We start from the raw sequence: 25,655 nt of genomic DNA, 5'->3' as shown, positions 1-25,655 counted from the left end.
CCAGATGAAGAGGGATATACAGGGTAATATCTAGAAGCATCCCAAGTGCAAGAACTTCTGTCCCTGTGAAATTGGAGTGCATCACCTTCCCTAAACATGGATGTAATCACCAACCTGCAAGTTCCCTGACAGCTGTACTTTGGGATTTTTATGGAGACTCCATCATATAAGCATGATCAATCAACTCCATTTCTACTCCTTCTCCCCTCTCTGGAGAATGGAGGATGGACAGAAAATTCCAAGCTTCCAAGCATAGCTTGTTTCTTGTGGTGACCAGCCCCCACCCAAGAGCCCACCCAGAGTCACCTCAAAAGGACAAAAGATGCTCCTAGTGCTCTTATAATTTAGGAATTTAAAGGGTTTTAGCAACTTTATGCAAAACATGGGAAGCAGAGACCAATATGTGTATTTTTTTATCATCTCACAAAGGGCATCCCAAGTGAATAAAAACTCATCCAAGATGGCATTGTGTCTGTATGTGACTGTAATCCTTTTAATAAGCTAGAACAAAAAGTGTGAATATGGAAATAAAGTTAAAGAGGTGAATGGAGATTTTTGTTATTGTCATTATGTAATGAATATTTAATGTACATCATATTTGGCTAAGTACTTTACAGTACAAACACCAAAAAGTAGACATTATTATCCCTCATTTTATAGCAGAGGAACATGAACTTGAGGTTAAGTAACTAGTGCAAGGTCATACAACCAGTTACATCTAAAAGCGCCAGGACTCAGCCTAGGCCTTTCAAAATCATTTAAGGATAAATAGAGACCATGTGCATTATTACTTATCTCAAGGTCTGCTTTGAAGACTCAAAATTGGTTAGAAAACATAGTACAAATAAACAGTTGTAGAGATGCAAATTTATATAATGTGCTTAACACAGTTTCAAGTGCATTTAAGACCTTAAAATCACTGCTATTCTGTTATTATCTTACCTCTTCCTTCTCTTTCTTTTTTATTCCTTTGCTAGAATGCAATCTCATTGCTTTATCTGCATTTTTCCCGTGATGTCTGATACTTAGACCGGTGATTAATAAGTATTTGTTCAATAAATGGACTTATACACATTCTCAAATTTGGGAATATAAAGATATTGAATAGACTCTTATTTTGTCCAAAATTACATTTCTCCTAAGAATTACATTTCTGAATATTTCCTGACACTTCAAGTTTCCAAGGCATCAATTTTCACTGACATTTTAGCTTTCTTTTAAAGAGGACATTTTACATCATTTGAAGAACTTACTGAAACATTTTCATCATTCTTAAACTCTCTTTTCAATAAGGATTTATATCCTCCCAATCCTCTTCCTTCAAAGTTCTTCTTTCAGATATTCATGTTGCTTTCTTTGTCTTGTCTTCAGGTATAAACAAAGAAAGCACCTAATTCCTAATTAACTGTACCTCCCTGCATCTCTCTTTTTCTTTCATTTACATTTTGCTATTATTACCATTTAATACTGTATGCTACTTATTTTTGTGCATAGCTTCTGCCCTCCAATAAGAATTAAAGTTTTTTTAGGGCAAGAACTTCTTCTCTTCCCTCCATCTGTATTTCCCTAATGCCTGTGCTCAGTGAATATTTGTGAAACTGATGAATCTCTCCAGGATAGCAGGGAAAACAGTTGCTCAGAAGCAAGGGGACAGGAGAGGGTATGTTGGAAGCAAGTTTAGTAGAAAAAGGAATGAAAGCTGGTGAATTTTCCATACTGGAAAGACCATCTGAGGTCAATTTTATGGGGTCAGAGCTTGTCAGATATTGATAAGAACCAAAAATGACCTGGAAGAAGCAAAAGCAAGAAACAAACTTGGAAGATTGGCTGGTAAATATAATGCATTTGAAAGTGTGTCCAAGTGGTGGGTCAGGCTTTCAGAAGCTTAATGAGCAATCAGGAAACACAAACAACGGTCAAGGCAAAGCCAAACTCCAGCAAGGTGGATGTACACAGAGGCCAGAGCTTTAACTGAACTGTTTTAAGGATTTTTTGTTTGTTTGTTTTGGTTTTTGGTTTTTAGTTTCCTGTCATACTTCCATCTTCCTCCAAATACTTTTTGCACAGAAATAGTAAACAACCTGTAACCATAGGAACACAAAGAGCAATGCTCTTCTACCTACCTGCAAAACGTTCTCCCATTGTGTCTCTAATGTAAATTCTTAGTCATTTTCTAAAATCTCCACTTAGCTATTACAGTGCTGTGTTGTCTTCCATGTTTCCAGCTATATTTGCAAGGGCACTTTTAGTTGCAAATGACAGAAAACTAATCCAAACTAGTTTGAGCACAAAAGGGACATTTTTGGCTTACATTACTGAAGTGCTAGAGGTAGAGATGACTATAGTCAACACTATTGTAATAATTATGTATGATGTGGGTGGGTACTGGAAATATCAGGGGGACACTTTGTAAAGGATATGATTATCTAACCACTATGCTGTATACCCAAAACTAATACAAAATAATATTGACCATAAACTGTAATTAAAAATACTATTAAAACAAAGGTTTGGAGAAAACATGACTATAAAGAAACAACAAAAGAAGTAAAAGAAATGACTAGTATCAGGATAGAATTAGGAGCAGAAGCAATTCATCAGGGCTCTACCTCATCACGGTGCTTTCTCCATGAGGTAGAACTACAGTGATGGCAAAGAGCACCCTTATTATATCCACCAGCTCATTTTCCATAGGAGAATCTCCCCTCATACCTCTTCCAGAAACAGCTCAAGAAATATGCTACTTGCCCTGGCTTGGATCATGTGCCTACCAGGTTGCCATCAGCTCTGGGGCTGTCCCAGATTAGAGTAGGAAAGGGAAATTAAGAATTTCCCCAATGAAAATATAAGGTGTTGTTACCAAAAGGAATATGAAGGGATGAAAGGATGATGGGCATTTAGAAACAAATGTCAACAAACACTCATGATTAATCAGCTAAAGTGACTGGAGCTTTCTCTTGACTATAGTTCCATCAGACTTTAATGGATTGAATATGTATGCACAGCTTGCCCATCCATGAATCTCTCCAGGAAGAGATCCATCCCCTAATAAAATATAAAGATTCCAAGGTGGGAGGGTAGCAGTACTTGGAAAGGAAATGCATCCTCCTCATCCTCACCACCATTAACTTCCCCTGACTTCACAGAGCCCAAATGCTAAGCCATGAGAGACAATGTAACAGTAGAAAGCATAAAGATTTGATTTCCATTTAGTTCTCATTAAACACTCCTTATCTTGATTAATCACTTGTTAAATGTGGATCATAAGACCTACTTGGCAGTTTAAAATGACTTTGCACAGTGCTTGTCACATAGAGCATGTCCAGTACTTCCTTGTGGTCATGTAACAAACTGGGTAAGAAATTGAGACTACCCAGAAGTGATTCCACCTACCTGCCATGTCATCCTATTTGTGGCACTTCATGCTACATATCAGAAAGACATCAAGGATTCCCTTGGCATTTTAGACAAGTTGCTAGGCCCTCACTTGGACAGCATCCCCCCTCAGTGAGAGCCCAGAGAATGTTTTAGAAAATCAGCTGTTTTTCTTCTGCTTGCTATTGCAAGCTGGTTCTCAAGCCATCTCCTGTGTTATCTGCACAAGCTAGTTGGGAGAAGTTCCTAAAGAGGCTTGTGCCACCTTCAGCCCCAGTGATTTCTAGGTGACCTTCACTACTCCTTTGAATTCATGGAAGGCAGGGCCCAACCCCCAGAGTGGCATCCTGGGGGAGAAGTTCTCACTTTCCCCAATGTGAAAGGGAGAATCAAGCTTACTAGCACATACAATTAAATCAGATGCTGATGCTTTGCTTTCATAACTACCCAGGATAATTTGCTGGTGGGCAAAAATAGAATAGAATAAAATCATATTAGAGTGACAGAGAATACAGAATATTCTACATACATTCATTCTCCTATTTCAAAAATCTAATTTAGGGGCTTGATATTTTAAAAATATAAAGTTTCCATATTTTAGTTGAAAATATTGTCTTTGGTAGAATTGAATGTTATATACACACTTTGTAAAGCTTGATGTTTGTCAATTTTAAATATATGTTTGTATTTGGTGTTTTCTGTATGAATTTGATATTTTAAATTTTTATTAAGAATATTAAGTAATCCTTTTACTGATTTATTCAGTACATCTTTATAGATGGCCTGCTTTATTTTAGACACTAGGACATATTTGACATTTATATGGCTTACTAAACAATTGGAAGTTAATCTCTAATTTAGGAGTAAAATTTCATGTTTAATTTTTTTCTAAAAAGGTCTCCCTTCTAAGTAGATTAAACAATGGAATAATATACATAAAATTTAAAAATTCACTGTTACCTTTGTCTCAACATACCTATTAAATCATAGATGTTAGCTTAGTGGAATGTTAGCATACAACACTTAAATTTTTAAAAAATCATAATAAAATTTCATTATGTATTGGTGGTAACATAATATTGCTTTATGCAAAAGACAAAGTTTAAAAATGTAATATAAAAAGGATATATGCAGGGACTATTTTACTTTTGTTTTTCCTTTGGTTTAATCCATTTCTGTACTAACAAAAAAGGAATGTCTCTGAAGTTCCCAAGCACTTTAAATCTTTATCTTTTGTTGTTTCCTAATGAGTTAGGTTTATACTCTTTGTTTTTCTATATCCATTTGTTATTTACCTCAACACATTTTTACTGAAAAATATGATGTGCTGCTTCATATGAAAATGCTTTCAATAAGGTATTCCTTTGAAAATTATTTTCCCTTGACTATTATTAGTATTTCTGTTAGCTAAATAAACAAGCAGAGTAAGTAAATAAGGAATGAAACATTATATTTTAATGGATGAAGCTCATACAAATATAAACAGGGGTATATTATAATAAGTGTTTGACAGTAAGGCACATTTTCTCTGAAAAGTGCTATTTCAGCTGAGTTTTGAAAAGCTGGGATTGTGTCAGCTTGAGCTGAGCTGGGGAAGAATGTTTTAGGCAGGAAGATCAGGTTTCTCAGTTCCGGGTAAGAAAGAGCGAGCTATGTTTAGGGGACAGAAGGGAGGTTATTGTGGTCAAAGGGGTCATGTAGGGTGGTACAGACCTTGCAGAGATGTTTCAAAGTGTGCTGAATAAGTTGTGAAGACATTGAATTTCTTTAGAAAGCTGAGGAATGACTCAATATAACATAAGTTTAAAAGAGGAAACTGGATGTCTTGTGGATAATAGAGTGTAGATGGGCAAGAATAGTAGAAAGGGAACTAATTATTTGGTGATTGCAGTACTATAAGACAGAAGAGCTTTTACATTATTGTTATTCATTATGTGGTAATATGTCCTTACAAAATGGCATGCCATATGTTCAAATGCTGGAGCTCATATGCAAGATCACTTGAACTTGTGAACCCATGGTGGCCCATCTGGGCACTGAAGCAGTGGCAAGCAGCAAGACAAACAAGCAACTAACTGATGTCTTTTGTTTATTGATGATTATTGGTTTGTATGACATACTGGTCTCATAAATTCAATACAATAGTGTTATATGATTCACTAGTTTTGTGTATTAAATACTGTGGACATTGACTTCTCCCAGAACCAGTACTGAGTCAGAATCTGAGTAGATAATACAGTTGACCCTTGAATACTCAAGGGTTAGGGGTGTCAATACCTGTGCAGTCAAAAGTCAGCATATAACTTTTGATTCCCCAAGCACTTAACTACAAATAGCCTGTTCTTGACCAGAAGCCTTACTAATAACATACACAATTGATAAATACATATTGTATATGTTATATGATCATATACTGAATTCTTACAGTAAAGTAAACTAGAGAAAAGAAAATATTATTGACTTCAAGTCAAGATGGAGGTGTAAGTTAATATAGTTTGCCTCCTGGCACAACCATATCAAAATTACAACTAAACCACAGAACAACCATCACTCAAAACTGTCAGAAATCAAGTTGAATGGAAGTCTGATAACTATAGAACTGAAGAAACCACATCCATTCAGACTGGTAGGGAACTCAGAGATGTGGAGATGCAGAATGGGATGGTCCCACACCCATGTGTAGCGGATAAAACTTCAGGAAGGATATCTAAGGAGCGAGGAGTTCCAGCCCCACACTAGGCCACCCAGCCCAGGATTTCAGTGCCAGGAAAATAAGTCCCCATAACTTCTGGCTGTAAAAACAAATGGGGTTTGAGTCAGTTAAAAAGTACTGCTGGAGTCTCAAGCAGTGCCTCTTAAAGAGTTCGCACATGGACTTACCCAGACTCACTCCATCTGAGCTCCAGCACTGGGATAGCAGCTTGAAAAGCACTGGTGGCCTATGGGAAGGAGATGAAGTGTCTGGCATCAAGGTAAAAGCTGGGGGACAGCTTTCTCAAACAAGAAAATTGGGCAGAGGTCATGGTTCCTTTTCTGAATTTTCATCCAATAGAGCCACAGAGCCAATAGGCACTGGCCAATCTAAGATTTCTTCAATCTGGCTCACATGGTTTGCTCCACTTTGGGGAATCCTAAGGCTCTGCTTACATGACCAAAGGCCAGCACAAGTTGTGATCAGTGGCTTTGCCACGTGAATGGCTGGTCTCAGCTCAGAGTACACATCTTCCTAAATCCTCTAAAACAAGTAGGGACCTGCCTCAATGGGTCCCTAGCCCCTGTAACTCTACTTGGCCGCAGGTCCAGTACTAGCAGCAGCAAGCTTCAGATCACAGTTTGGCTCACCTGGAACCTCTAAGCCCAGCACAAGTTAACAGCCATCTGAAGATTGCTTTAAAACTCATAAGAGTGGCCCTGGGCAAAACACAGATGGAGGCTAACCTCAGTCTGCAACACCTTGGAGATGCCAGAGCCTGCATACCCAGTGGACAGCTACAGGCCACATTGGAACACCGGCACCATGCCCCTGCACAGCCAATCCTCCATGGAGGGTGGAGGTTTGTGGTCAGTGGTCACAGCCAGTCTTTTCAGTTAACTGGCATGGTTAAATCCCTTCATAGACCTGCCAACCACAACCAAGGCTCAACTATGAGAGGAGGGTGTACAAAGCCCACATGGAGAACGCACCTCAAGTACCCTGCTCAGATGATAGGGGAGGCTGTGCCATTGGATCCTACAGGGCACATGCTACATTAGGGAACACTACCAAAATATGAAAGAATAGCAGCTTTACCTAATAAATAGAAACAAACACAAGAAGGCAGCCAAAATTAGGAAGCAAAGAAATATGACTCATATGAAAGAAAGATCAAAACTCCAGAAAAACAACTAAACAAAAGGAATGTTAAGAAATCTATCAGATGCAGAGTTCAAAAAACTGATTATAAGCATGCTTGAGGAACCTAGCAGGAACCTCAACAGCATAACAAAGACCCAGACAGAAATAAAGGATTCACTAACTAAAATAAAGAACAATTTACAGGAAATCAACAGTAGAGTAGATGAAGTTGAGAATCAAATCAATGATTTGGAACATAAGGAAGCAGAAAACAAGCAATCAGAACAACGAGAAGAAAAAAGAATCCAAAAAACCCAGGATAATGTAAGCAGCTTCTAGGACAACTTCAAGCTTTCTCATATTTGCATGATAAGGAGAAGAGAAAGAGCAAGAAATTGGAAATCTATTTGAAAAAATAATAAAATAAAACTTCCCTAATTTGGTAAAGGAAATAAACATGCAAGTCCAGGAAGCACAGAGAGTCCCAAACATGATGGATGCAAAGAGGTCCACTCCAAGATGCATCATAATTAAAATTCCAAAGAGTACAGATAAAGAGAAAATTAAAAGCAGCAAAAGAAAAGCAGTTAGTTACCTACAGGGGAGTTCTTATAAGACTTTCAGCTGATTTCTCAGCAGAAACTTTGCAGGCTAGAAGGGACTGGCAAGAAATATTCCAAATGATGAGAAGTGGGGACCTATATCCAGGATTGCTCTCCCCAGCAAAGGTATCATTTAGAATTGAAGGACAGATAAAGAGCTTCCCAGCCAATAAAATACAAAAAAATAAAGAAGGTTATTATCTCCAAACCATGATTATATGAAATGTTAAAGGGACTTATTTAAGAAAAAGAAGACAAAACTTTGAGCAATAAAATGGTAATAAACACATACATATCAACAATTGAATGTAAAAAACAAACTAACCAAATGGGAAGAACAGAAATAGAATCATGGATACAGAGGGAGTTTTAACAGTTGCCAAATGAAAGGGGGGTTTGGGGTAGTGTGTGAAGAGGTGAGGGGATTAAGAAATACAAATAGGTAGTCATAGAATAGCCATGGGGATATAAAGTACAGTACAGGAAATGGAATAGCCAAAGAACTTATACTCAGGACCTGTGGATGTGAGCAAAGGGGTGGGGATTGCCTGAGGGAGTGGGAGGTGTTGGGAGGGGAGGGCAAAGTGGGAAAATTAGGACAATTGTAGCAGCATAATCAATAAAATTTAATTTAAAAGGAAATAAAAGAAAATGTTATTAGGTAAATATATTTACAGCATTTATTCAAAAATATGCATATAAGAGGGTTCATGCAGCTCAAATCCATGGTGTTCAAGGGTCAACTGTGTATTTTAAAACACCATTAAAATGCTAGAATGCTATTTTTCACTCTGTATGTTAACAAGATCAGTTAAACTACAATTATCTGAGAATCTTGCTTACTTGGAAGTATTATGTCTTTAAAATTTAGCTATTTGCAGGAATGAATAGCCTTTGGAGAATTTTTTTTAAATTAACGACTATATTTGGACTAGCTGTGCTAAGGTAATGGCCACTTAAATAACAATAATGAGATCCATTTTATTATATGTATTCATGATAGTGCCACAGTTATTTATGTCCAGCTTTTATATGTTTTCTAGTTTTTTAAATGGCAGATACACTATTTCTTAGGGTAAATGAATGTGCTAATAATTAGCCTTCTGCTTTCAATCTTTTTATTTATGTTTCTTTCATACTTTGAAAGTGTAGACCAATGCAAATTTTATCACATTTCATAAATTAATTTTTAAGGTAATTTCTGATTTAACAACACATAAATTGCTATTGGTTTAGATACATTTCCAGCTAGAAAAAATTTTAGAGCAAGTTTCACATTCCCATAAACATTATAAATATTATTCAAAAAGCTAACATAATTTAAAAAATATTTTTTAAATGACTATGTCTAAAATTTAATGTTTATTTCCTGATTGTATTCAGTAGTTCTTAACCACAACCAAGTAAACTCAATAGTTTTATACTTATTGCTCTACTTTAGATTTTAAAAGCATAGTGCTTTTATTTTACAGATTGTTGCCTTGCGTGAACAAAATGTTCATATACAAAGAAAAATGGCATCAAGTGAGGGATCCACAGAATCAGAAAATCTTGAAGGGATGGAACCTGGCCAGAAAGTTCATGAAAAGGTATGACCCTTATGATAAGATCTTACATGAAAATGTTTACTTGCTATATTATTTTATAAGCATATGAAATATGAAATCTATGTAATAAACATATTTTTATTTGTCAAAGTTAATGATTCCTTTTTTTATTGCTCTCAATTTGATCCTCTTAAAAATCTGTATTTGTGCATCTAGATATTTGAATTTCTCATTACTTACTGTTAATTTGATTCTCATAAAATAATTCAACTATATAACTCATTGAATATATATCACTGTTTAAATGCATCCATATAGAAATAGATATATCAATAATTTATAGCCTGGACTATTCAAAGTACAAGACCAATAATTTTTATTTATAAGTGGTATTATATAGAATTGTCAAATAATCTGTGATATCACATAAAAAATTTTTGATAATTTCATATTTGACTTAGTATTTTCTATTTGAGAAGGCTTTGGAAATGCTTCTGTTAATGATAAATTACATAAAAGAATATTTAAAGTCATGCTATTTTTGCTTTTTTTTTTTTTTTGTAAGGGAGTGATTCTCCTTTCATTGGGGCTTAGACACAGCCAAGGAAACCAGTGGTCTGTTGAGCCCTTCTCTCTGCTGAGCCACCTGTTCAGCAGGAGAGGAAGAAGGCTCATTGCTGGTAGGCCTGGAATCTGATAAAGACTACAGAGTCACGTGCATATCCTGTGCAAGAGGCTCAGACACTCTCCTGGATATTTGCCTTTAACAAGTTTTACCTTCAGGTGGTTGAACTCTTTAATTACCAATATCACATGAATCAGGTAGATAAATTGGTGTCATAAATATCAAGAGGTTTTAAAACATAGAGATTAAGAAACCACAAAACAAATAGCACAAGACCTTTTACTAGAAAATAAATTGAGCACTTTCTCTCTTACCCAGTTGAAACAAATGGAGGGGTTTCTTATGTTTCCAAATTCAGGTAAAAAAGCAAAGGAAGCCAAATGAACCAGACTAATTCCTGAGACCACCATCAATTCTGGTGGCTAAGAGGCTAACAGCTCTTTATTTAAGGCTTCATTATTCTAACTTTTATCCATGTATTTTATAGAAATCTTTAAGTATTAAAAACAAAATATAATCTGACCTCCAAATTTCATGAGCTGTATTCAAATCTAAATAAATATTATTTCTTTCAGATAAGTAAACTGACATTAATTCAGTAAATAAGCTACCAGCCACTTTAGAATAAGGCATTTGCAGAAGAAACTCAGTGTAGAAAACAAACATGAATTTGTTATTACAGTTCCATTTTATTTTATGAACATTATATTTATTTCTTTTACATTTATTTTATTTTATATTATATTTATTTCATTTCATTTCATTTTATTACCATTTTATTTTCATTATAGAATCACATTCATTTGGTATGAAATGGACTTTACAGTCATCCTGTCTTTCTTGTTAGAAGTCTACAAAATATTGTTTTCTACAACAATGTTATATTTATGCTCATCCAGACTATAATTAAAGAAATATGGCTTTCAAAGGCATAAAAATTTCAGATCTTATTTATTTTCTAAAAAATCTATTTGATACAAAAGAATTCTTCTAATACTTCTAGGAAGGACAAGTACTCATGCAAATTTTTTTTCAAATATCGTTTCTTTAAAATAAATCGTAAATATCCAGACATTGTAGAATGTAAGAATTCATGTCAGATTAATTTTCAGAAGCTGTTTACAGAATTAGGACAAGGGACCTGTGTATAATTGATGTTTGTGTCCTGACTTCACAGAGAGTTGGTGGCCTAAAATACTTGTCTTTAACTCACTTTCTTTGCCTCCCATTTCTTGGTGAAGGCATTCCAGCCAAAGTTGAAGAACAATCATAACATTGTTATCTTACTCACCCTTTTTTTTTAGGGATGCAACTACAGATTTTTAAATATTGATAGAATATTTAAAAGAAAACAATATTGATATTCTTTATTTCAACTTTCCATAATTATAGGAAGAATGATTTCCAAATGCTTTGGAATAATGATATGCTAATATTATTTAACATATTATGCCCCTATCCTAAAACTGAACCTAAAATATACCATGCGTATATGTAGATATTTATATATTTTAAATTTAAAAGAAAGTAAATTGTGTTTCATCTCATATTACACCTGAGATGATTCACAAAAGTACTTCAAAAGATTTATTTATAACACAACTCTTTACCTGACATTTTTTCAAGTTTATTGTGATATAATTTACATAGAAAACATTGTAAATTTAAGAAGTACAATGTAACAATTGGATGCATGGATAAATTATAAAATGACTACCACAGTAAGGTTAATTAACACACTCATCACCTCACATAATTCTCATTTGTATGGGGAAGGCTATAAGGACATTAAAGATCTACTCTCAGCAATTCTCAAACATACGACATGTTCTTTTTAACTATGATCACCATGATGCGCATTAGACGCCCCCAGAGCTATTTCATCTCCTGACTGATGCCATTTCCTGATTAAATACGAAATAGCATTCTAATTAGCACTTTATCATCCTTATGTAAATATTCCCCAAACACACACATATAACATTATAAAACATATTTTCAAAATCATCCCGATAACAGGATTATTTAAAGTATATCAAGTATAACAAGTATCACTGAATTGTAATTTAAATCTTAACACTTTGATTTTATTGAGAACTGCTTAAAAGCTATATTCAAACAGACAAAAAGAGCACATTATTTTGGGGAGTGTCTATGTGATGGAAGTTACCAGCGTAGGATGACTGTCGTATTAGTGTATAAATTGCAAAGTGGTTGCTGGAGGGAAAAACACCACACTATAGTTAGGTGCTGTGGAGCTGTCAGAAAGTGATTCGTGAACCCCAGTCACATAGATTACCCTTTGTTTACGGCAGTCAAGTCACTTAAATTACATGGTCTGGGTGGGTTATTAGCCATCAGGAGATGTTTTATATCAGTGGCTTGAGAACTCTGCTGACAAAATAGTTGACAAAAATAGTCTCATAAAAGCACACTCTAAAACAGGCCTTTTTACTCATAGAAAAGTTGCATAATTATTATAAAGTTGCATAAAAAGTTGCATAGAAAAAGTTGCACAAAAAAGTTGCATTTTAAAAACAAAACATGAAAAAAATATAAGCTGAACTGAATCAAGTTTAAATGTTTCTGTATGCCATAAATTGAATCCGTTGTTCTAGGAAAGCATAAATATTCCTAGGTTAATAAAAATTTTCAGAATCCAAAATTTTATGTCACTAAGAATTCAGAACTGAGCTCAATAACTTTGTGTTACTTTCTAGAAGATGGTTCATTTCTAATTTTTTTCAATAAATATGCTACTCCAGTAAAAGATAATAATGCTCTTGACTTATATATTATGCACTTCCAATTATTTTTTTCCAGCTGTAAATGTTTACTAAGTCATGTGAATAAATATAATGTTAAACGGTGGTGGAGACTCAGAAGATATAGTCCCTGTAATAAATTCACTAGAAAACTGGAGTGAGAAATAAACATGCCCAAATTAATAATTGCAAAAAATGATAACGTGGAGTCAAAATGATACTAGAGATTAAAGAAGAGATAAATTATTTCTGATTGGTAGCGTCAGAGAGGCAGTGTGGAATAATGACTTGTTTGAAGTCAGTGGACCTTTATGCAAATTCTATTTCTCCTGATTATTAGCAGTGCATGACCTTGGGCTTCAACCTCCCTGAACATCAGTTACAGGGAAATACTCCTATCTTACAGCTTTGTTACAAGGAATAGAAACACTGACTATGCATGAGAAAAATCTTGGCACATTGATTACAAGTATTAAATAGCGTGGTTATATTTCTTAATATGGACTTTCATGTTTATCATTTTAAAATAAGTATTTAGTGATGATCTTCTTAAGGTGCCAGGAAATAGGTCCTGTTCTAGGTTAGGTCAGAGTAATGAACAAGACAGATGAAGGCACTGGCGATAAACTGGTCCACATAAATGAGTAAAGGGGGCCAAAAGGCAAGTATATATCTCAAAAAATCTACTGTAAAGCTATTGAGTAAGAGTGTTTTGTAAAGTGTCTGGTTACACTGGTTACTCAAAAGTCAATGTCTAGATACAGGATTTCAGTATGGGTTGCTGAGAAAGTTCTGGAGATGGCCAATGGTGGTAGATGGACCATAATGTGAATATATTTAATTCCATCAAACTGTACAATTAAAATGTTTAAAATACTACATTTTATTTTACATATATTTTATGACAATCAATAAAGTCAATGACTTGGATTACTTGAAAAAAAGAAAGAAAGAAAAATTGTATTTAAAAGGAGTGGATGTGATCAAGAGTAGTGCAAGGCAGGTGGGAGAACGATTGATAGACATGGCAAGGGAGGGCCTTCTTTAGGAGTCGGGGTTTGACCTGGGACCTAAAAGGATACAAGAAGTCAACCACATAGGACAGCTTAGAGTTTCTGAGGCAAAGGAAACACTAAGTGTACCAAGGTGCACCAAGGATAGGAAAGAGCTTCTTTGGTACATTGTCTGGAAGGAAAGGTGACAAGGAAACTGAAGCCTATTGGCCAAGGGAGAGAGCAGCAGGGGAAGGACCCAACTATGAGAGGGGCCAGATCGTTTACATTTGTGTAGGCTATGGTGAGAGTCCGATTTTATCCCCAGAGCAGTGGGAAGATGTAGTAAGTAGTGTTTTAAACATGGAAGCACCTTGATTAGATACTTTTTAAACAATCATTTGCATTACAGTTAGTGGATTAGTCATTTTTTTCACATATCAGAATTTCAAAGTATGTAGAGATTTTTCTTTTAATTTTATAGGTAATGAAATTGAGACTTAGGAAGGTTAAATGACTTATTTGACCAAAGCAGGACCAGAACCCTTGTCTTTTAACCTCCAGAAAAGAGAATATTTTGTGTTGATATTCCTTCATGCCAGTATGATTTCTCTAGGTGTTTTGGTGATGTTTAAAAATCCATGCTAACAGAAAATGATTTTTTCTAATCATTTATTCTTTCATATGTGTTTCCTAGAGTTGATTATTTTACTGTATTCCAGAGTATGTTTTTTAAGAAAATTCTTTAAGTGGTATCTCATCATGGTTCTAATTTGTATCTCTCTGATTGCCAGTGATGCTGAGCATCCTTTCATATGTCTCTGGGCCCTCTGTATATCCTCTTTGGAGAAGTGTCTGTTTAAGTCCTTTGCCTGTTCTTTAATTTTTTTCCCCACAAATTCCTATAGTTAATTTTTATTCTGAGCCAATTGTCCAAGTCAGTGTCATTCAAAATTGTTGATCACTATGAATATGACTCCTGAACCTGGGCATGAAGGGCCTGTGTTCTGAGCCCACAATTTATGAAGTCTTGCATAAGTCCTGTGTGCTTCTCTCCACCAGGTGAGGAATTCATGAAATCAAAGAAAATTACACACCCATGACTGACACCACCACCCTTTCTTATAAGCCAGGTATCTGAAAGCCAAGGCTTTCTGACCAGGCAGACCTTAGCTGGTCTCCAGGGCTTTTACAGGCTTATGTAATAAAATTATGTTAGCTATACACTTAAATGTTTGACTTAAGAATATATCACAGTTGCATTTTTAAAAACACTAATAATATCATTAATTAAAGACACTATTCTTTTAAAGACCTCTGCGAAGTTCTAGCATAAAGCTATTGTCCATAGGGATGCCTCCAGTGTATTAACCACATTTGTACTCTTTCCTTACCACATGTCAACTACTGCCAACAACTGCTCTTATAAAAATTCTGTCTTTGTCAAGTGTAGTTTATTTTATGCATTATTGATTAAGCCCATGCCTTCTCTGTATCAGAGATAGTTATCATTTGAATTTATTTACATCTGAATAGCGCTAATGATATTTTGTTCTATACATTGATCTAATGTATAGATATTGTGATCTAATTTCTCATAACATAATAAAGTATATACCTCTCTTTTATTCTTTTTTTAATTTGTTTATTTATTTTTAGAGAGGGAAGGGAAGGAGAAAGAGAGAGAGAAACATCAATGTGCGGTTGCTGGGGGCCATGGCCTGCAACCCAGGCATGTACCCTGACTGGGAATCGAACTTGAGACACTTTGGTTCGCAGCCCAGGATCAATCCGCTGAGCTATGCCAGCCAGGGCGCCCTCTCTTTTATTCTTTAATTCAACTTCCAAGCAGTGAAACTAAATAAGAAAGTGAGATCTATGAATTTTTTGGATAGGGGTTGGTATACCTCCCGGGAAAGAGAAGATACTAATATAGACCTAGATAGACATAGCTGAAGTGGCCCGAACACCTGTGGCTAGAGAAGGGGTCAGAAAAGACAAGATTAAGCTGTTCCATGGTTCATCCCTATGTACCTGAAGTTATCTCATATCAATTTTATAGGAGCCAAAAACCTCATTTAACAAAGGGGCTATACACCAATAAGAACAAGATAAATAACTGGTAGAAATTCCTTTACAATTTTTCAAAGTGTTTTTATGTAAGATATTTTAGTTGATCCCTATAATAACCCCCATGAGGTTTGTAAAGCAGATACCTGACTGAAAGGCATCTAGCTTGTGAACAGCAGGGACAGAGATAAATAGTGTAACAAGTATACAAATATTAAAAGTGAATATGGGTAGCCCTGGCTGGTGTGGCTCAGTGGATTGAGCATTGGCCTGTGCACCAAAGGGCTGCCAGTTTGACTTCCAATCAGGGTACATGTCTGGGTTGTGGGCCAGGTCCCCAGTAGGGGCCATGCAAGAGGCATCCACACATTGACATTTCTCTCCCTCTCTTTCTTCCTCCCTTTGCTTCTGTCTAAAAATGAATAAATACATCTTTTTAAAAAAGTGAATATGGGTATAAAAAGAGCAACATATAAACTGCCTTATTTTGTGGATTTCAAAATATAAGAGTATTTACTTTAAGAAAAGTCTTAAATATGCCTATGTGTCTTAGAGGATGAAAAAGCTTATTAGACTAGGCATGAGATTTAAAATTTTTCAAAAATAAACCTTAGACAAAGCAAGCTTTGTTACACCTGTGTTGATGTCTTCAGCAGTCATCTAGTAAAGTATACCAAGTAAAGTAAAATTCAGCAATTTTAATTGAATTTACTGGGGCGACATTGATTAATACAATTATATAGGTTTCAGTTACACAACTCCACAACACATCATCTGTACATTGTACTGTGTGTTTACCACTCCAAGTCAAGTTTTCTTTCATCACCATTTAACTACTGCATTCTTCTTTTTAAAATCAATTTCGTCTTTTTTCAATTAAAAATTCATTATTTTTTCTCTTTCTCTTTCATCATTTTTTTCTCTTTCTCTTTCTGTAACATACAAAATTATTTCAACCTAAAAGAATTCTCTTTTGACCCTACTCTATGTTCTATTCCTCTTTGCATCAACGTTCTTCAAAAAGGGTTGTCTACTTACTGTCTCCAATCACTTTCTTTGCATTCTTTTTAAACCAATTCCAGTAAGGTCTTTGTCCCACTACAACCCAGAAACTGCTCCTGTCACCATCATCATACATGTATACTGCTAAATACAATGGGCGATCTTCAGTCCCTGTTGAATTGATGTCTGAGTGGCATTTGATACAGTTGATCATTGTTTCTTATTTGATTCACTTTTCCCCCACTTACATTACAGTAAATCACACTCCTTTTCTCTTACTTTACCAGTAGTTCTGTCTCAGTCTTCTTTCTTGAATCATATTCTTCTCCCTGACTTCTTTTTTAAAAAAGATTTTATTAATTTATTTTTTGGAGAGAGGGGAGAGGAGGGGGGAGAGAAACATCAAAGGGTGGTTGCCTCTCCCATGCCCCCTACTGGAGACCTGGCCTGCAACCCAGGCATGTGCCCTGACAAGGAATCAAATCTTCCTGAGTTATTAACATTCAAGTGACTCAGAGCTCAGTCCTCTATATCTTCTCTCAGTGATTTCAGTCAGTCTCAGAGCTTGAAATATTATTTGTATGATAATGACTTACAAATCCTTACCTCCAGTTCAGACCCTACAACTAAATGCATGCAGCCAACCACCTATTGAACATCTCCACTTAATTTCCCCCGAAAACTTGCTACATGTTTTTCATCTTAGAAGATAAAAACCTTGCCTTTCCAGCTGCTCAAGGTAAAGAATTTGGAGTTGTCTTGAAGTCTGCCCTATTTCTCACAACCCACATCAAACTATACGGAAGTTCTGTTTGTTCTACCTTCAAAATATATCTGGAATCTGGCCATTTCTCACCAACTCTGCTAATCACTCTAATTTGAACAATTATTTGTTATCTCTCACCTGGATTATTGTAATCACCTCCTACCTAGTCTTTCTGCATCTTCCATGGGCTCTCTACAGTCTATTTCCAACATAGCATTAATCAGACTGACATTTTAAAACATAAAACTGAACATGTCAATCATCTGTCAGAATTCTGCAAATGTTTCTTTATTTTTATATATTTTATCTAAGACTTTAGTGTTAAATACAATGTTCAAAACTTCAATACAGTATATAGTAGCATGGGTCAGAATAGCATACTCAGCTTCATAAAGCTTTAAAAAAGCTTTATAATGCTTTTTAGAAGATTTAAAGATCTAGATGTTAATTATAATGCTACTCAAGTTTTAACATTAACTGTAATGATTGCCATAGTAACCAAAATTATCATCTCCTTTCTATCACAAGCTTTCTATTACTTATTATTAATAATAAGATACATTCATTTTTTTAAAGTGGTAGGTTTTATTGGGGATGAAAGTTAATCACTGGATCACTAGGAGTGAAATACTGATTTTTGTATTTTAACTATCTCCATGTTTCTCTGACAAAAATTAACCTGAAAAAAGAAAACTAGAAAAATAAAACATCCTTGTCCTTGATTCATATATATTATTCTTATGTCTATACTGATTATTTTTACAATGAGCCCACTTCTGACTGTTTAACATGAATATCAGAGGATCGAAAGGACCCATTAAGAGTAAACCTGATAGAATTCTCTTGGGGCCTTTCTCTCTCTGCTTGAATTATCAAAACAACAGTAATAACAACAAGAAAAACCCAAAGTTCAATCAGGCAAAAGGGCCAGTTCTTCTTTTAACCATTTTGTGAAAGAACTGGGAAATGTGATAAGGTGAAAGGTAGGCAACCACTTTTAAACTGCTATTGCTTCTCTTGCATCTTCAGAGTATCATTTGATAGCGGGCTCCTCAAAATCAGATACCCTTCATGTGTCATTGTAGTGACCCACTGATGTGCAGGCTAAATAAACCCATGCCATACAACCACCGACCTGGTTTCAAGTTCCACCAGCAGAAATGTCATTCCCTATCAGAGTGGTTCCTCAGGAATGACTTCCCCTTCTCCAGGTTGTGCTAGTATGAGGCTAAGTTTCACAGTTAGGTTCCCCAACTCATTAAGATGACTAATCTGGGAAGGTCTTCCAGACTTTGTGCTGGAACCACTAAAGCCAGGTATTGAACACAGGTCTCAGTCCGTAGTCCTACTTTCCTCATGGTAAGTTCTATTTGTGAACTCTTGGAGAACTTTCTGACCCAGTCAAATGTATCAGTCTGTAGGAGAATTAGGAATAACATTGAACTTCATAATCTAATGGAGACCAGTCTTGTTTTTCCTCATTCCCCTGAGGTTTTCTTGTAATTAAGCAAATTGCCCTCCACAGTGCAAGAGACATTTGTCAGGTTCCATGAAATAGTCTTCCTGTGGAACAAGAGTGCTTACTTATCTTACATTTACAAACCAAAAAGAACTGTTTAGTGATTATTTCAGGAAGAAAGAAGATCCTCTTCAGTGTTACTTTTCATTTTATAGGTAAACAAAGAAACATTTTTAATTATATTTTACCGATTATGCTATTGAAGTTGTCCCAATTTTTCCCCCTTTGTCTCCCTTAACCCAGCACCCCCCATTCCCTGAGGCAGTTCCCACACCACTGTTCCTGTCCATGGATCATACACATATTCTTTGGCTATTTCATTTCTTATATTGTACTTTACCTCCCCATGGCTACTCTGCAACTACCTATTTATACTTCTTAATCCCTTCACCTCTTTACCCATTCCCCTGAACACCCCTCCCATCTGGCAACCATCAAAACACTCAGCACATCCATGACTCTGTTTCTGTTCTTCCTGTTTGCTTAGTTTGTTTTTTTACATTCAATTGTTGATATGCATTTATTGCCATCTTATGGTTCTTAGTTTAGATCTTCTTTTTTTTTTTAAATAAGTCCCTTTAAATTTTCATATAATAATGGTTTGGACATGATGAACTCCTTTAGCTTTTTTTCTTGTCTGGGAAGCTCTTTATCTGTCCTTCAATTCTAAATGATACCTTTGCTGGGGAGAGCAATCCTGGATATAGGTCCCCACTTCTCATCACTTGTAATATTTCTTGCCAGTCCCTTCTAGCCTGCAAAGTTTCTGCTGAGAAATTGGCTGGCAGTTTTATGGGAATTCCCCTGTAGGTAACTGCTTTTCTCTTGCTTTTAATTCTTTCTTTATCTTCAACATTTGACATTTTAATTATGACGTGTCTTGGAGTAGGCCTCTTTGTATCCCTGTTGTTTGGACTCTCCGTGCTTCCTGGACTTGCATGTTTATTTCCTTTACCAAATTAGGGAAGTTTTATTTCATTATTTTCTCAAATAGATTTCTAATTTCTTGCTCTTTCTCTTCTTGTCTGGCACCCCTATGATGCAAATATGAGAAAGCTTGAAGTTGTCCCAGAGGCTGCTTACACTATCCTGGGTTTTTTTGGATTCTTTTTTCTTCTTGTTGTCCTGATTGCTTGTTTTCTGCTTCCTTATGTTCCAAATCATTGATCTGATTCTCAACTTCATACACTCTACTGTTGATTTCCTGTAAGTTGCTCTTTATTTTAGTTAATGAATCCTTCATTTCTGTCTGGGTCTTTGTTATGCTGTTGAAGTTCTTGCTAAGTTCCTCAAGCATACTTATAATCAGTTTTTTGAACTCTGCATCTGATAGATTTTTTAACATCCCTTTTGTTTAGTTGTTTTTCTGGAGTTTTGATCTGTTCTTTCATTTGGGCCATGTTTCCTTGTCTCCTCATTTTGGCTACCTCCTTGTGATTGTTTCTATGTATTAGGTAGAGCTTCTATGACTCCCTGTCTTGGTAGTGTGCCCTAATGTAACATGTGTCCTGTAGGGTCCAGTGCACAGCATCTGCTACCTTCCAAGCTGGGTATTTGAGATGTGCCTGCCTTATGGGCTGATTAACATCCTCTTCTTGTAATTGAGATGTGATTACTTTTGGCAGGTGTATGGAAGGGATTTAACCATGCCAGTCAACTATAAGGACTGGCTATGACCACTGACCACCAACCTTCAGCCTCTGTGGAGGATTCACTGTGGAGGCAGGGTGGCAGTGATCTGACATGATCTGTAGCTGTCCACTGAGTCCACAAGCTCTGTGTTTCCCAGATGGTGCAGGCCAAAGTAATTCCCACCTGTGTTTTGCCTGGGGCCACCTTGCCTGGGCTATAAATCACTCTGAGATAGCTGCTACTTGCACTGGGCTTGGATGTTTCCAAGTAAAGACAGGCTGTGATCTAGGCTGGCTGGTGCTGCTGCTGTGCCTTAAGCCACTTAGCAAGTGGTATGGGGGCTGGGATTCACTGAGGCTGGCTGTTGCTTGTTTGAAAGCATTTAGGAAGTTGTGAAATGTTAGCCAAGGTCATCTATTCATGTGAAAAAAGAACTTTTAACAACTTGGTTGGGGCCATAAGTTGGGTGGGACAGAGTCTCAAGGTAACATCAAGGTGGGGCAAACAATGTTAGCCAGGTTGATGTAGTCTCAGATATGGTACTTCCTTGCTAGCTTTGTGGGGTGTGTGGGGAGGATTTGATAAAGTGACAATGGCCTCTATCCACTTTTCTGGTGGAAGAAAGCATGTCCCCTCTCACCATGATGCCAGAAACTTCAGTTTCTCTCTGTACACCACTTGTGCCTTTTAAGCTGCTACACTGTTATTGGAGCTTAGAGGAAGTGAATGTGAGTAAGTCTATGTGTAGGTTCTTTAACAGGAACTGCTTGGGACTCCTGAAGTTTCTTCTACCAACGCAGTTCTTGGTTTTTGCAGCCAAAAGTTATGGGGAATTATCTTCTTGGCACTGGAACTCTGGGCTAGGAATCCTGGTGTGGGGACATGACCCCTCACTCCCAAGATATTTCTACCAAATTTTTATACATGAAGTATGGTTGTGGGACCAGCCTGTTCTGCATCTCTGCCCCTCCTACCAGCCTGGATGGATATAGTTTCTTTAATTCCATAGTAGTCAGACTTCCATTCAATTAGATTTCTGATGATTCTTAGTGGTGGTTGTGCTGTAGTTTAGCAGTAATTATGGTGTGGTTGTTCTAGGAGGCAAGCTGTGTTTACCTATGCAGCCATCTTGACTGGAAGTCAGAAACATTTGAAGATTTGCAATTGAAAACAAAAATTAGAAACAAAAACAAATCCTTCATTGCACATACTTAACCTCCTTATATCTTCTAACTATATAGATCATTTAAACATGTTACCAATTAATGTTTTCTCACATTAATCATTCAATGTATTTATTTCATGTTGTAATATAGGAAATACGATTTCATTTTTTTACATTTCTGAGTATTATTGACATTGATCAAGAATCAAAATTAACATTAAATCAGTATTTTTATGTTTAGTTACTTAGAATTAAGATACTATAAAATATAATATATTTCTATCAAGCCACATGCATAGGATGTAGTGAGTGAATTGTATTTTAATATCAACACTGTGAGAATATCAGAACTTCAAAATGACAGCTATTCTGATGAAAATACTCTTGCTCTGGAGATGGTGGAAGTTTAAAATGATTTATAATTTATGTGAAAGTAATAGGTATTTTATATTTATTAACAAAACACTGTTGACCACATTAAACTAAATAACTGAGAAGTAAAAGTCTATCACCTGGATATTTCCATTAAATAAAATTATTGGTAATTTACTGCTTCATAATGACTTTGAAAATCTCAGTGTTAAACAATAAAATTATTAATAGAGAAGTAACTATAAGAAATCATTGGGTCTAGAGATTTTCCAAGCAGATTAATATTTTGTCAACTCTATTATTATTTTTGTTTTGTTTTGTTTGTGTTCCTTTTTTTATTGGTGTAACAATGGTTAACAAAATTATATAGATTTCAAGTGTACATTTCCATGATACATGACTTATATATTGCATTGTGTGCCCACCAACCTAAGTCAGATAATCATGTGTCAAAATATATTTGAAACCCTTTACAAGTCCCCTCAACCCCCTTCCTTCTGGTAACTACCATAAAGTTATCTGGTTCTATGAGTCTTGGATTGTTCATTTTTCTTGTTTGTTCATTTGTTGCTTTCAGTTTTATATCCTACATATGAGTGAAATCATGTGGTTCTTAACATTTTTTGTCTGACTTATTTTGCTTAGCCTGATGTTCTCAGAGTCCATCTGTCTTGTCACAAATGGCAGTAGTTCACCTTTTCTTATGGCTGAGTAGTATTCCATTGTATATATTTACCCATCATCTATCATAAAACGTTTCAGTTGTTTTAATGTCTTGGTCACTGTGAACAATTCTGCAATGAATATAGGAGTAAAAAGATACCATATGAAAAGATTTCAGCGTCACTAACTATTAGGAAAATTAAAATAAAAACTACAATGACATACCACCTCACACCTGCTAGAATGGCTATTGTCAACAAGACAAGTAATAACAAGTGTTGGAGAGGTTGTGCAGAATAAAGAACCCTCATTCACTGCTGGTGGGAATGTATCCTATTATAGCCACTATGGAAAACAGTATGGAAGCTTCTCAAAAAATTAAGAATAGAGTTAAATATCATATGGTCCAACTCTTCTGAGTACATGAAAAATTTGAAAACCTTGATTCACAAAAATATATGCACTCTTATGTTCATTGCAACATTATTCATGGAGGCCATGACATGGTCAAGTCTGTTAAAGACTTTATTTCTTCTAATTTTTCAGAAATAAGGGATAAAAACAAGTCTTTCAATTTGAAACATTAATTTAAAAAATATAATTAGTTAATGCTAGAATAAAGAGCACTAATTTGGGGGTCTATTATGTCTTTTATTATCTTCATTTCAACAATCATTTTTTATTTTATTAGTTTAAACTCTCACTTTTTATGAAAATCTTTCATGTTTGATGACTAAATTAGGTATAATGGTTAGAGAAGTATGTGGATGATATATATCTGTGGTTCTTAACTCCAACTAAGCATTACAATTACTTAGGGAGTAAAACCAAATGCATGTCTGGACCTCACCATGGCTATGGTCTAGAGTAGGAGCCATGCTATAGTTTTATTCAACTCTGCCAAGGATTCTAATGTGTGGTCATGGCTGAGAATAACTCATATGGAGTACAAATATAACTTTTGTTTTCTTCTAGGCTTTAGATTTACAGTGATTATAAACAGATGGTTTATATATGATAAAACATTTAAATCACTGCAGAATTAAAAATAATAGCTATGAATTCTGTACAGGAGAATCTCAAGTCAAAGAAAAAAATGCAGTTATTTGTAGAACTAGATTTGATATCTGAAGTCAGTTCTGATTTCTGAGAGCTGGGAAGCAGCATGGAGATTAAGAAGCAGTGTAGATAGACCCAAAATGTCCAAAAGTCATAACGTGGAGCCTGTGAACTACCCAGTGCTTACGTGCTTTCTCAACCTTATTTTGTTAATTGTTTGGTTAATTGATTTGGTTCATTCTCTTTTTTTCACATTATGTTACTTGCAGGCAGGAAATTCCATATTCTAAGTATCCTACCTAGTGTCTGAATTATAGTAGAGGCCAGACAGTAGAGTTTTGGTGGCTAAATGAATGACTAAATGAAAGAATGAATAAACAAAAGAGGAGAGAGAGAAAGAAGACTCTTAACAATATGACACTGGAATAATAATAATAATGCCTAGGTTCAGAAGGTAACCTTGACCTTATTTCTTTTTAGTAGTGAGACTTTCAGCAAAATATACTCTGTGCTTCAGTTTCCTTTTGTGTATCCAGTAGGTCATTATAAACATAAAAGAGTTTATACCTATAATGCACTTAGAACAGTGCCTAAAACATAGTCAGAACTTAATAAGGGTTAACAAAATGAAGTAACTTATGAACCTATGCATGCTGAAAGCTAAAAATTTATCAGCTATATATTCTTGGGTAAGCAACTACTCAAAAGTTGTTAGCTATTGTTATTACTTGTTGTTTTACTAATAAAAGATACAGTCATTTTGGGGGATTTGTTTTTTTAAATTCAATTATTTACATATTTCTATTTAGAAACAAAACTGATCATCATATTCCAGGGTATTGTTTTGCATACATTTATTGTTATTGCTTTTTCTATTTTTTGAAGTGTGTTTTATTTTTTCCCTTTTTTTTTATTGTTCAAGTACAGCTGTCTCCATTTTCCCCCACAATGACCCCATCCCACCCATCCCTGCCTTCCACCCTTGAAGCTACCCGCATTGACTTTGTCCATGTGTCCTTTATATATGTTCCTTTGCTGGCCCTTCCCCCTCCCCCCCATCATCCCCTCCCACCTTCCCTCTATTATGTTCCCTCTGTTACTCTCAGTTTGTTCTTTATTCCAATGTCTCTGGCTATATTTTGCTTGCTTGTTTGTTTTGTTGATAGGTTCCACTTATAGGTGAGACCATATGGTATTTGTCTTTCACTGACTGGCTTATTTCACTTAGCATAATGCTCTCCAGATCCATCCATGCTGTCACAAAGTGGTAGGAGATCATTTGGGGGGATTTGGAGGTAAATTCAAATTTTAAGAATTGAAGTAAAATGAGGAACATAACAATCTCATGAAATGAAAGGAAATATTTTTTCTCTTCTTAAAATTTATTTATTTTTAGAGAGGAAGGGAAAGAGAAAGAGGGAGAGAAACATCAGTGCATGGTTGCCTCTTGCATGCCCCTTACTGGGGACATGGCCCATACCCAAGCATGTGCCCTGGCAACAATCGAACCAGCAACCCCTTGCTTTGTACACTGGCACTCAATCCACTGAGCCACACCAGCCAGGACTAGGAAATATTTTTTAGAGCATCAGACTCACTGAAGTCTTCCAAAATCCCTCTCTGGATCAGTGCCTTGTCTAAGATTTACTCATATAATCACAAATAT

General features: G+C 35.6%; 1 protein-coding gene across 19 annotated transcripts in view; it reads left to right on the top strand.

Annotated features, from left to right (window-relative positions):
* Window positions 1–25,655, top strand: part of PPFIA2 (PTPRF interacting protein alpha 2) — a 465,199-nt gene that overhangs the window by 309,013 nt on the left and 130,531 nt on the right. For all 19 annotated transcript variants that reach the window (XM_045845003.1, XM_045845002.1, XM_045844994.1 and 16 more), the window contains one exon: window positions 9,285–9,401. In XM_045845003.1, coding sequence (XP_045700959.1) covers window positions 9,285–9,401 — 117 coding nt within the window. The remainder of the gene's footprint in view (window positions 1–9,284; window positions 9,402–25,655) is intronic.

This window comes from Phyllostomus hastatus, unplaced genomic scaffold (genome assembly GCF_019186645.2).
Source record: "Phyllostomus hastatus isolate PE091 unplaced genomic scaffold, TTU_PhHast_1.1 phas_contig_432, whole genome shotgun sequence".
Classification (NCBI taxonomy): Eukaryota; Metazoa; Chordata; class Mammalia; order Chiroptera; family Phyllostomidae; genus Phyllostomus; species Phyllostomus hastatus.
This window is presented reverse-complemented; position numbering and strand designations above follow the sequence as displayed.